General features: G+C 36.0%; 1 protein-coding gene across 1 annotated transcript in view; it reads right to left on the minus strand.

Moving 5' to 3' along the window:
• LOC112152817 (BTG3 associated nuclear protein) overlaps positions 1-13,111 on the minus strand; it is a 37,010-nt gene that overhangs the window by 19,840 nt on the left and 4,059 nt on the right. The window contains exons 5-11 of the mRNA XM_024282611.2: positions 12,551-12,640; positions 12,223-12,395; positions 11,181-11,420; positions 8,745-8,903; positions 7,334-7,455; positions 5,088-5,159; positions 2,390-2,434 (exon numbers count right to left, since the gene is read on the minus strand). Coding sequence (XP_024138379.1) covers positions 2,390-2,434; positions 5,088-5,159; positions 7,334-7,455; positions 8,745-8,903; positions 11,181-11,420; positions 12,223-12,395; positions 12,551-12,640 — 901 coding nt within the window. The remainder of the gene's footprint in view (positions 1-2,389; positions 2,435-5,087; positions 5,160-7,333; positions 7,456-8,744; positions 8,904-11,180; positions 11,421-12,222; positions 12,396-12,550; positions 12,641-13,111) is intronic.

The raw sequence follows: 13,111 nt of genomic DNA on the forward strand, positions 1-13,111 counted from the left end.
TGTTCTTTCCATGCACAAATGCCACATAGATTATAATGTGCTTTTATAATGTTGAGCCAAGACAAACGTAGGTGATCATTTCTAATGCACAGTGGCCCCAAGCTTATAAAAGAAGCAAAATATCACTAAGAGAGGAGACACTGACCCAAGCACTTAGAATGAGCCAACCAGAATAATACATGAAACTTTCCATTTCTTTGCAATAATGTCCACGGGGAACACTAAAGCTTGAATAAAGTTTTATTTTATTTTTATTTTTTTAGTAAAAATATCAGGGTTATACCAAAAATGTAATTTAATAAACTAAGACTTATTTTTTCTACATTTTATCTTGTTTCATGCCTTAAATTATTAATTTATTAATAGACTAAATTAGCCATTTTTATGGTAAAAAAAAATAAATCTAATTTTTGTTTCAGTTGTTTTCCCCTTTGCCTTTACATGTTTCCTGATCACCCAACATAAATACCTGAGCCGAACAGTCATTTTTTATAGCTTGAACTGTATACCTGTGATGGCCACTTAGAGCCATCAATCTGAAGACACCTTATAAGTTGAGTTATACCATCAATTTTAAGAGCTAATTAGTATTTGAGCTTCAACTCTTCGGTTGATGTGATGATATAAAATTTCAAACATAAATCTCTTTCTTCACAACGTTGACCATTTGCTTACCTTCTGTAAAATATAATAATGATCATTATGACTTGTTAGATTTGTCTCATATCAAACCCAAAAAGCAAAAAGTCAAACATTCCTCTTCTTGCTTTGTGATGTTTTAGCTCAAGTTGAATCAACATTTTTCCAAGGACTGCTGCTCTGACATTCATTTGTATCAAAGCCTTTTTCCTCTTTGGGACACAAAAGCTGTCACCTTCCTGAATGCTGTGATTGCATGCAACCATAGTGTTTATACTTGTGCATGATTATTTAAACAGATGAAAATTGTACTCAAGGTTGAACCAGACTTCTGACGGTTCAAATGTGTTTTTTTTCTTTTCATTCAGGAATACGTTGTTATTTTTTCCCCATGAAGGAATGCAGCAATGTTGGAGTGAGCCCCAAAATACAGCCACAGAAGGGCCTCCTTTCTAATCAAACTACATCAGTTATCAGAAGCTTTTATTGCCAAAGCATCAGGATGTGGAAAGCTGTTTAAAGTCACAGTTAATTTACTTTAGGCAAACGTCTGACTTTGAAGACAGCAACAAAGAAGGGTCATATTTAGGAAAACTTCCCTCAACCTCTTAGTCAGACATGGAGCAAAAACATTTTTTTAAGAATGAACAGTGCTGGTTGTAATTGTGCTAGTAGTGCCATTCATGAAAAACACATTTTTTTTTTAATTTTTTTGAAAGAGCACCTGCTTTGACTAAAGAAAAAAAAACTCTCAGCATGAGAAAGAATTTCCTTTCCTAATGCCTCATTTCTAGGCAAACAAAAAAAACATCATGAAAAAAGGAAATCAGGGACCCGTCTGTGAACTGTAATGGCCAGACAAAAGGCCAGATCTGCTTTGATCAGCGTTCACTGAAATTTGAAAACAAACAGGAAAGTCCCCCAGTCCACAGTCAAAATGGAGGAGGCAGGATTACTGAACGAAAAGACTCAAATCATGAAATACATATTTATGCACCATACTAGCATTTCCCACGATAAGGAATTAAGTTAAAGTGCTGAATCTAAATCCATGTAGAAAGTTAGGACTGCAGACCGACAGCCATGCAGTTTGAATGCTGTGTTTGTGCTCTACACAAGTAGGGCTGGATATCGATAATCATTTCCAGAAAAGATTTCATTCGATTCACAAGAGCCCGGATCGATTCAATTCAGATTTTTTTTTTCTTCTTCAATTCAGGTCAATTTTGAGTTTACACATTTATACACATTGTTTAAAAATACATTAATAATCTACTATATGTTTTGAATATATTCATATTAATCTGATACAGTTCACACACTGTAAAATTTATTAGTGAAATAATGAGATTGTTAATAGGATACATGGATTCTCAAAAGGAGAACCTTTAACAAAAATGTTCAGATCATTAACACTGTAAACATTATTCTGCTTCTCCTGGAGGGTGATTCAGTTTGGCCACTAGGTGGCAATTGTGTTATAGCATTCCACCTTATTCCAGAAGAAGAAGACGGTATGAGGAAAAAAAATATTTTTTAGACCACAAATGGCTAATTTAAAAATATTTCCTTAAACATTTTGGAAAATTCATACCTGCAAGTGTATAAAGATGTTCATTTAGTCAGTAATGTATGTTTAGGTCGACAGAGCATCAGCATTAGCCGTCCTATGGCAAATTCTATTAAACGTTAGTATCAAGCTTAGCTTTATGCATAAGTACAGATGGAAGAAAAAGAAATGCTCTCCTACCTGTCCGTCCTGGCCAACGTGCACCTGATGAATCTGAAGATTTCCCTAAAAGGGACAAAACACAAACAAGTAAGGAGACTATTTTAATCAAAACCTTAAAAAAATGTACCCACAAAGTGATTAAAGTCAGAAAACTGAGCTAAGCTAATTACAATGTGCAGTAAACCAGGGTAAAGAGTGGATTTAAAGCTGTTAAAGCTAATCTTTGCATGCTCAGTGATCACTGGCTGTGTAAGAGGAGGCTAACACATTAATACAAAAATTAGACAATCTACATAAATTCATCTCCAAAATTTAAAGTCCTTACACACTTTACATTTAACAAATTTGACAAATTTCACCCATTTTCTTATTGCCAATTAAATTTCATGCACACACACACACACAATGCAGTCTGAGCTTGCAAACAGACGAGGAAGGGATTTCTGAGATGGTTTAAGCATCATCCTAGAACCAGTGACTTTGATGAAAGGGCCAGCTGCTGATGAAAACATATTTTGGGATTGGCATTCGGCTAATAAGGGATTTTGCTGGTAAGCTTTAAAGTTAAAAAAAGGAAAGAAAAACAAAAATCAATGAAATAGCGAGGAGAAGAAGAAAAATGTTACAGAAAACAAGCTGTGTCACTCAGCTCCTAAATGTTCTTCAGTGCTAACACTGACGGAAATGAGAAAAACACTTGCTTAAGGTGTTAATTTCTTTTGCACAAATGTCGAGCTGTCAGACATGTAGTATATATGTATTATGTACAATATTTGATTACATGAATGAGAGTGTAAGTAGACTGGCGCCTTGAAATAAATCTCTCCGACTTCCTTGAAAAATCATTAGCCGCGATGCTGATGCAGGAATTCCTCCTAAGAACACAGTGTGGTTTGGGAGTAAAGTTTAGAAATGTAACTGGCAGCCTGCAAGTGCGTGCAGCAACGTCTGATGGGGACATGAGTCACCTGAGAATTATGTGGAAACACGGCCCTCTGCTAAAGCTGTTCAATGTATTGTATAAACAATAATATGTGCTGCAGTGGAGCTGCTGCCAATCACAGCTTAAAGGCTTCAACAAGAAAGGAAAATGCTCAAAGGGTACATATGTGTATGTCAATGAGCCCTGTCCGGCTAACATAGCAGAGTTTCGATCATCTTAAAAGCAGACTTCCTGAGTACCTAATAATGTATGTGCAGCATTCATAAATTTGAGTGGCTACTGGAAAGTGGCAATAGTTACTTAATGACACCAATCACTCCTCCGTGTGCACGTGCTTCATCATCGGTTAATCTATCTTGGAAACACTGTGCTAGCTTTGCTAAAAGGGCTCGCCACTTTGGGTTAATAGCATTTTTAAAAAAGCGGGGTTGGATTTAATAATAACCTGACTGTAATACTCTCATTTTACTAGAGAGACGCTATTTTTCTTTTAGAGGCTAGACATTAATCTTCACGCTTGTGTAAATATTGCAGATAATTCAAAACAGCAAGTCAACAATGCCAGTCAAAATATACTCATAAATTAAAAAAAAATACAAACCATTCATAAACAACAATGTAGACACCCTTTTTTAAGCCACAAATTTTTCATGAAGAATGAGCTCTGCTCTGTTTAGAGACATACTTCTCAGTGAGGTAGATGCACCAAAACCAACGATGAGAAAAACCTTCTGGACTATGCTTAAATTCCCTCGCTACTCCCTAACCCAACAGTGGGCAAAATAAAATATATGTCCTGAAACTATTTAATCTGGCCCACCAAACTGGAATAAATTATATTGATCATTTTATTTTCCCTGTAGCTCAAGTATCGCCCCATAGATGGCACACCACAAATAAATTAACTTTTATTCATGGGAAGAAAGTTATTCTGCATTCATGAAGATTTGTTTTGTATTTTTGATATTTGTGTGGGATTTCCAAGGCATTTTTCCCAATTATTCCAACACCACATAAACGCAGCATTTCCCTGAGTTTGAGTTTGTCCCTGAGGGACACCAACCTATTGTTGAAGCTGGAATTAAAATGAGAACAAAAACCACAGTTTTGAAATAAAATCTCCAAAATGTTGTGTTTTAAAGTAATTTTCAGTCAAGAGTAAAGCATGTTTTCCTCCAGATCGCGTGTCATTTCTTTCTTTTACGAGGTGAAATACCAAAACACACAAATCTGCTCCTGGTCCGCCCCTTCTGTCAAATTTTAGAACCCCGAGTAAGAAAGTTTGCCCACCGTGCCCTAATCCCTAAATGACTACAGTATAGGATTATCTAAATTACTATGATTATATATTTTTTTGAAACGGCAAATACAACATCACCCTTTTGCTGAAGTAAATATTAACAAATCTGAACATTTTAGGAAAATGAATACCCTTTGTTCTGACTATAAAAACTTAAATAAAAATTGAAACAAATTTATTTTCAAATTATTAATAGTTCAAACACAATGCATTGTGGGCCATGTTTGCCAATCTATTCAGCGTTGATGAATACTATTTTTTAGCAGAGACTTGTGGGAAATTTCCAGAGCACTGGGTTTTGGAATTGTAGATTTAAACAGTCCTAATAAACTGGTTAATAGCTAATAAAGTGAAGATTGAAAGTGTGGGCACCCCAAGTAAAATGTTATATTATTGTGCATAAAGAATATAACATTTTACCTGGAGTGCCCAAACTTTATAGTGCACTAAATAGTGAGGGAATTCAGACTTACCTCACTGTCCTGTGTGATCTGGACCTCCTCTCCTTGTGGTACCTGGGCGATGTGCAGCTGTCCCTGTGGAATCTGCAAAACAGAAAACAACTACTGAACCTGCAGGAGCATAAATGTGCAATTAGGAAATTTGGGGAAAACAAATTTTTTATCAATAACTGTAAAATAGGTATCTGGGTATGTATTAATTTTTTTGTTAAATTCGTTGTCACTTAAGAGACTAACCCGGATTTTCAAACAGCTATGACATTTTGTTTCACAAATATATCCACACATGACAAAAAAAAGTTATATTTATGGACTTAAAGAGGTTGCAAAAAAGCTAAATGTTTAGATTAAATAGTTGTTGCATAAAAACATTCAAGAAAAAACATGCAGACATTTTTTTTTCTTTTTAATTCTGCCTTCATTAAATTAGTCTTATATTGATAAATAATTACCAATTCAATTTAAAGCTTATTTAAGAACTTTATCCAAAAATGAATAACTGATTAAACTTTCAAAATAAAATATAAAGTTTTTTTTCAAAGGATTTTAACAACCTATAAAATGTAAAAAATGTATATGTAATTTACAAAATAAGAACATTCTTGCATTAACAAGATATTTTCATTTATTTATTTTATTTGAATATGAAAGACACTTTTGATTTTCTACTCTTTTTCAGATTATTTTTCTGATTTTCGTTGCATCACAAGTTCCTTGTGCAACAATGACAATAAAAAAAATGATTCCGATTCTTGTTCACAGGAATTAAAGACTGAAAACATCACCTTTAATCAGTCAAACCCACATCTGGTTTGGACAGGATATACATTGTATGATTTATTATTAAGAAAAGTAATCCAGCAAACAACAAAATTATAAATGTTATTCTTGTTTAAAAATATCGACTTTTTTCCCCTGTTAGTCGAGGAATAAACTCCATTTACTGAAAATTATTTTTGAAGAAAAAAAAATAAAGAGTTAAAACTCAACAAAGCCTTCTTTGAGAAACTGTTGATATTGTGATAAGCCAACAAAAATGCTTCTTCAGACACAGAAAGTTACAAATCCATCTAACTGATTTCTACATTTCAGGCTAATCTCCAACCCTTTATTTCCTGTTTTCTTACATTTTGGTCTTTTCTCAGGACTGTCAAAACATATGAATCACACAACTGTTATCCAAAGCCAGAAACGCCCCAAAATGTAATGACATGAGTGTGGCACTGCCATTACACACGAGAGAAACATGAATCAGAGCTTTTTACTACTTTGTACAGTCAACTGTGTGTTATAATTACATTTTCTTGGTTGGCAGAGCGGCTTTTCAGTTCTTTGGGAAAATGTAAAAGCTGACTCATAATCAAAACTGTCCTGAATTGTTACAACACACAATAACTTAAAGTTGTAAGAAAATATTATTTTCTCTATGGTAGAGAACAGGGGTCTGCAACCTGCGGCTCCAGAGCCACATGTGGCTCTTTTATCTCTTCATGGTGGCTCTTTGGCAAAACATAAAATAAGTCAGGGAGACTGATGATCCAGCCATGTCCACCATCAAGAGTCAGCAGCTCCCTGCTAAAGGCTGCCTAACCAAAACTACCTAAAGAAAACAAATAAACCAAGCCTGCAAACTAAGACTACCAAGGTCCAACCCCAAACTAAAATAACAAAACCCAGCAGTGTAAGACTACTGAGGACAAAGAGGGGAAAAAATAAAAGAAAAATAAAATAGCAAATTTTTAAAGTAAGGATTACTTAATTAGCATTTATACATTTATAAATTGATAGCTGAGGGGCACATAGATGATAAACTATGTAGAGTTTTACATCCCTGTTGACCCAAAGATGTTTTGTTTGCTCAACACTACCTCCAGAATCAACAGATTTTATATGCAAAACAAAACTTTGGTAAAAAGTTAGATATTTTATAAGTTAAAAGCTTATATTATCTTATGCTGCACAACATTGAACTGCACCGAGATGATCCTGTTTGGGCATAGATCGTATTTTATTTTGAAAATAAGCTTAAAAAAATAAAATAAAATCACATTTTGAGAGATGCTAGGTTCTTTTTATATTTCTGCTTTTGTTCGTGCCAAAAAATAGGCACATTTCATATTTATTATTAAAAAACAGAAGGTCGTGAATGTAAATTCAAATTTCCTAATTATGGCTCCTTCTAGGTTTTGATCAGAAGAAAACAAACCCAAAAAGCTTTTTACTGTTAAAGGTTGCCGGCCCCTGGATGAGACACTCACCACCTGAACTTGCCCATCTTCACCGATTCGGTGGAACTGGACCTGCTGATTGGCTAGCGTGTAGTGCAAGGTCTGCTGGGTGGCTGCCTCAATGTGGGGAGTTTCCTCTGAGAGGCTTTCATCTGCATAAAAACAAAAAGAGTCTTTGTTGCATTTACAGTACATATGGTGAGTGCACAGTCCCTGCAAAGAGAAGGAAACAAAATGAAGGCATTCGTGCCATCACACCTAACGTGAAGCAGCTCGGCTAAATGTCTGTGCTTCATTGAGCCAAGCCGCTAACCCAAGGCCTCTCATCACCCCATCCCCGAAAACCCACAAAGAAGATATTATCCTCAAACACATAAGCACAATTTCAAATGTTTGCTTTTAGGATTTCTATACAAAAATTAAAAATAAAAATCAGCAAGAAAGCTTTTTGGACAGATCCCAAAAAGAAGTAAACAGACAACTTTGAGCATGACAGAGGATTTAGTTTCCAAGAACACTTATCAGATGCTGTTTTTGAAAGTAAGACTTTCTCTCATCTTTCATTGCTACAGCTGTGTACCATATTACGTAAATAACTACTAGGACTTTCATTTACCAGATAAGGAAGGATGTGCCAGGTGGTTCGTGTAGACGGAGTCGGTTTGGACCCAATCTGACAGCTTACTAATAAATAGTGATTTTGAAAGCATAAGAAGTGCCTCTTTCTGTAAAATTACTGCACAGAATGCACATATGTGATTTGCATGCTGATAGATGCGCCACATGAACTAAGATTTGTGGAATGAAAAGACCTGACAAATCCACCCCATTGTGTGTGATCACAGGATACGCGAGTTTCCTCATTTCCCTGATCAGAGGTGAAAGGTCACACCTCACTGGGAGGGAAGGACAGAAAGCATTGTGTGTAGATTACAAACATCTGCAGTCATCCAGCCTGCAACTGCGCTTAGGTTATGATTGCTTTCATATAGCAGATGAGGTAAGACAAAAACTCCCTTCCTGCATTGACTGTTAGCGTGTAGTGACCTTCCTGAATGAAATAACTAAGAAGAAAAAGGGTTCACAACCGGAGCACGTGGGTGGTCTGGAAATATATCACCACTCTATAGGAAGAAGGTGAAGAGGAAATTAGCTGCAAAAGTGAGGGCACAACATCTATGAAAAAGGACGAGGAGGTTTTTACTGGATCTAGTGATGCTGAAAAATCTACATTTTATGTTTTCATGGGATTATTTTTGACCAAGTAATATGTTGGGCTGTTATTTTTGAGGAAATAACCACAATAAAAAAGAAATATCATCATCTTGCAGCACATAAAACCCTAAGATAAACAAAAGAGTGCCATTAAATTTCCTTTTACACACTCCAACATACTGTCAAAGACCGTATTCGAGGATATTAGCGAGATAATCTCTTTTACCTGCTGCTGTGTTACGAGGTGTGCGCTTGGAGAAGCTCTTGACTGCCAAACTCTGACCTCGCTGTTTACGCCTCCAAGCAGTGCGACACTTTGAATCAATGCTCTGCTTGATCCGGTACCAGTCCGACTCGGAGATGCCAAATTTGTGGAATAGGTGGCCTGTGGAGAAATGGAGATGGAATCACTGATACAGTTTAATTCTAGAAACATAAATAAAAATATTTCAGGGAAGCACACACATACAGAAAAAAATGCAGATTTTACTTTGGTGGGTCATTCTGTTCTCTAGAAACACCCGGCCGTGGAGATTTGAGGAAGTTCTGGAGGGGATGTTGGAGCAAAGACTGCTCAAGATTAATTGCTAAAGCTGTGCCTTGACTGCACACCAGCATTTGTTTCACTGCTGGCTACTCCTTCTAGCAGAGGCTGCAGCAGGAGTAATCCTCTCGGCATCATCGGAGATTTCGTTTAGCAGGAAACGAAAGCTGCACATGTTGGTCTCAGTGCTAAATGTTTTCTAACTTTGAAGCACAAACAGCAGTTTTCAGAGCCTGTGTGTTTTAGAAAGCATTAAACAAAAGCTCTCCATTTCTGATTAAATCTTAAATTTAAGGAAGCTATAACTGCTTAATTCTGGAAATAAGAAGATTAAAGAGTAATGATATGTTTTTATTAAATTGGATTAAATATTGACTCATTGAATGTCTGATTTGTATTGACTTTTGTACGACTTTGTAAGAGTTTTCACATATATAGTGGTTAAACTAGAGAATTTATGTCTTTAAGCAATAAAATTATTGAAAATATTAACGCTAACATTAAAAAAATTACAGCAATAGCATTTTTCTGTTGCATTATTAAGTAGAACAAAACTGTGTTGTGAAAAAAATGTATTTAATTCAGTTTAATTACATTTTTTTGTTTAGGAGTCTGTATATAACTGCTTAAATGTTAAAAGAACATAATTTTTAATAATAACAAAAATAATAATAATCCCATAACAGTAAAAATGAGCCACTGCCTGGATCATCTTCAACTTTCTCACCTGCTGGCAGGTTAGCACAGGTCTGACTGTCCTGCATGAACTGCTTGACAGCTCATTTCTATGTAAGCTACGGCAAAGCACAACATTTACAACCTGAGGGTGGAAATGAAACAAAAGGAGAGCTGAGGGATCTGAAGGGTTTGGAATGAAATTATATAGCAGCACTTTGTGCACATGATAAGTCTTGCAGAGGCATGCAAAGCAGGTGCACCTTCTTTTTACTCTTTTTTTTTTTCTTCTTCTTTTTGGCAAGGAAAATTAGGTTCAACTAAAGTAATCTAGCTTCTACCAAAGCCTCTGCATTACTGTCACACTGCAGGTGCAAGTGCAAATTACCAAGGAAAATAATGCTTTTTTGTAAAGATTAATTAATTTATTTTTTTGCATGTTTTTATATATATATATATATATATATATATGTGTGTGTGGGTGTAAACTTTAACAAAATTCTCTTAAAAACTTTAGCTTGTTAAATGAAAGGAAACGGTTGAAGGACATATGATGCTTGAGTATAGCTTTTTTTAAGTTAGTGAAAAAGTTAATGTTTTTTTTTTTAATCAAAAACGTACATCCTCCAGCTACACAGTGTTGAAAAGTAAAAGAGCAGGGAACATGCAACGCTATCCGACCATGAGACATGCACTTCAGAAAGAGCTTTAATCCCACATGTGTTACCGGGTAAGATTTACTAAACCCAAATTCAAGTGGGATACACCATGAACTTTTAAACTGCCACAAAACCCATATCAATGTGCATTATATGGCCAAAAGATTTGTTTAATGATGAATCTGTCTACTATTCAAGTCCAGACTTCTCCATCAGAAATCAAAGTTGACTGAATTTAGAGTGACTCCATTAAGATATTTCTACCACACATGTGCATGTCATTTAGAGTCTGGTATGTAGTAAAATGTGTTACACATTAATGTGAGAGCAATGATGAATGCATGTTGTTGTAGGCCACCTTGGGAATAGAGACTGCAATCTATTTCTGTGTCTTATTGAACGCTGCTTTGTAATGGAGTAAGGATGAAAAGTATGAAGGTCTTGGAAAGTTCAGTTACTAAATAACATTTATACATACACTTTGGCAGTGCAGAAATTGTGCAGTAAACATTAATGGTTGCCAGGCACTGATTTAGCAGTTACAACACTGTCAATTTGCCGATTCAGCCACTAAAAACTGACAACTCTATATCACTGAGATCCACTTGCAAGAGTTTTGACAGCTCCTAAAAATCTTACAAGCAGACCCGTTTTCATGTCATTAAACGCTGATGACTTTATCATTAAAAGGAGTTTTTAGAAACTCATGAATTCCATTAAGAAGTATATCGATTTTGATCTGAAGTGACAAAAATCAAAACAGGCGTTTAGAGTTCGAACTCACAGCGAATTCCATAGATCATGAGTGGGTCGAGCTGCTTCTTTCCATGTTTTCCCTGACCAGAAAGGTTCGACATGGCCTGGACCTCGCGGTGGAACAGGTAATCCAAAAGGGTCAGCGCCATTTTCTCTGCTGTGCGACAGTTTGTGCTGATGTGAAGCATGTCGGCCGATGACACTGGACAACGGACGCGCATCTCTGGGTTGTTCTCATCTCCCAACCAGGTGCCTTCGGGATAATCCTCTGAGGAAGAGATCAGTCATTTGTCAATAATACTAATATTTGAGTTTAAAGAAAACTATTTTTTTTGATGCACTCAGTGACCAGCACTCTGAGACAGTGGATGTAACACAATAGCACCCTCATGTGGTGAAGACAGAGTAGTGAATACGTCCAGGACAAAATGAGTGTTTGTCAGCAACATTTGTTACCTGTTAAATGTACCGCATAAACGATGCATAAGAACACGATTATGCTGACGACCACAGTTCTGCCAAGCTAACACAATAACACTTTGCATTCGGGAAAAACAACTTCCCCTCCATTAAAAATTACCCGACCAATGAAATCACACATAACAAACAATGTGGATTTCATTTGGGCTGGCACAAACAAAAATGCGCTTTTCTGTTCTAAAAGCAGGCAGAGACAGCCTATTCAAAACAAGTCTAAACACTGTCATCTGGGGCTGATCAGTAGAGATAATTTCATCTATATGAAATATTTGTTGTAACTGTAACCTTTAAACAGTTGTTTAAAGTTCGAAATTCAGTGCGACTGCTTTAAACGTTCCTATTTTTCTGCTAAAGTTGACATGAAAACTTTGCCAGTAAAAACTTGTGGTTTCTGTAGTATAAAAATTGTAACGTAAGAAGCTTAATTTTCTTCTTGTGTCTCTCCGTCAGAGAAGCAATAACCGTCTAAAATAACAAACAAGAAATAATGGTATTCAACAGGATTTATAAACTTGTCCAAACAAAAAGGCTGCAAACAAACATTCATATTTGCATTTCCTTTTTTGGCATTGACAGCTATGTGCTTGTACCTTCTGCGTTGAGTGTGATGAGTGTGACGTTTTGGCCGTTCTGAGCGCCGCTTGAGTGACCGCTATTAGAGATGGAGTCACTGGCCTCTGAGCCGCTCTCCTGATCCTCCTGGCTTTCCTCACCAGCTGGAACTTTGACCACAATCGTGTTCTGACGCTTCCTGGTCACTGTGCTGCAAGCAGAAGAGCCGTGTTAAACGCAAAGGCAACCACCAACTGATTACTGAAAGCAGATCTACACGACAGTTTTATCAGAGCTAAAGCTAGTTAGAAGATGTAGTTTTTTTTCCCAAAATGAGTCGATTGTTTTAGTTGTGTTAGTTCTCACTTGCTGAGAAGGTTTTCCAAAGGAGAATCCTCTTGGCTTGGGGTCTTCGGATTATCCCTGTTGACTATTACATTCGTCTGTGGGACAACACTGAAAGAACAAACAAAAAATCATAACAATAAGCAATTCTTTGTCATCAATAGTGTGTAAAATGATTGAAACAATAAATTATTCATCAGGGCTGCCACGATCAGTCGACTAATCGACCACTAATCAACTATTGAAACAGTCGACAACTAGTTTCATAGTCGATTAGTTGTTACTTTATATTATATGGAGTCAAGAGTGTAGTAAAGTTTAAAGTTATAGTAAGTTATCTGCTAGCTTTTTTTGGACTATTTTGGCATTTATTAAGGTTTTTTTTAGGCTATTTTGGAGTTTAGCTAATATTTCAGCTAGATGCTAGCTATTTTGGCTTTTAGGATTTTTTCAGTTTTTTTTAAGCTATTTTGGAGTTTAGCTAATATTTCAGCTACGTGCTAGCTATTTTGACTTCAAATGATTTTTTCAGTTTTTTTTAGCTATTTTGGAATTTAGCAAATATTTCAGCTACTTGCTAGC

Source organism: Oryzias melastigma, linkage group LG6 (genome assembly GCF_002922805.2).
Source record: "Oryzias melastigma strain HK-1 linkage group LG6, ASM292280v2, whole genome shotgun sequence".
In the NCBI taxonomy this organism is placed as follows: domain Eukaryota; kingdom Metazoa; phylum Chordata; class Actinopteri; order Beloniformes; family Adrianichthyidae; genus Oryzias; species Oryzias melastigma.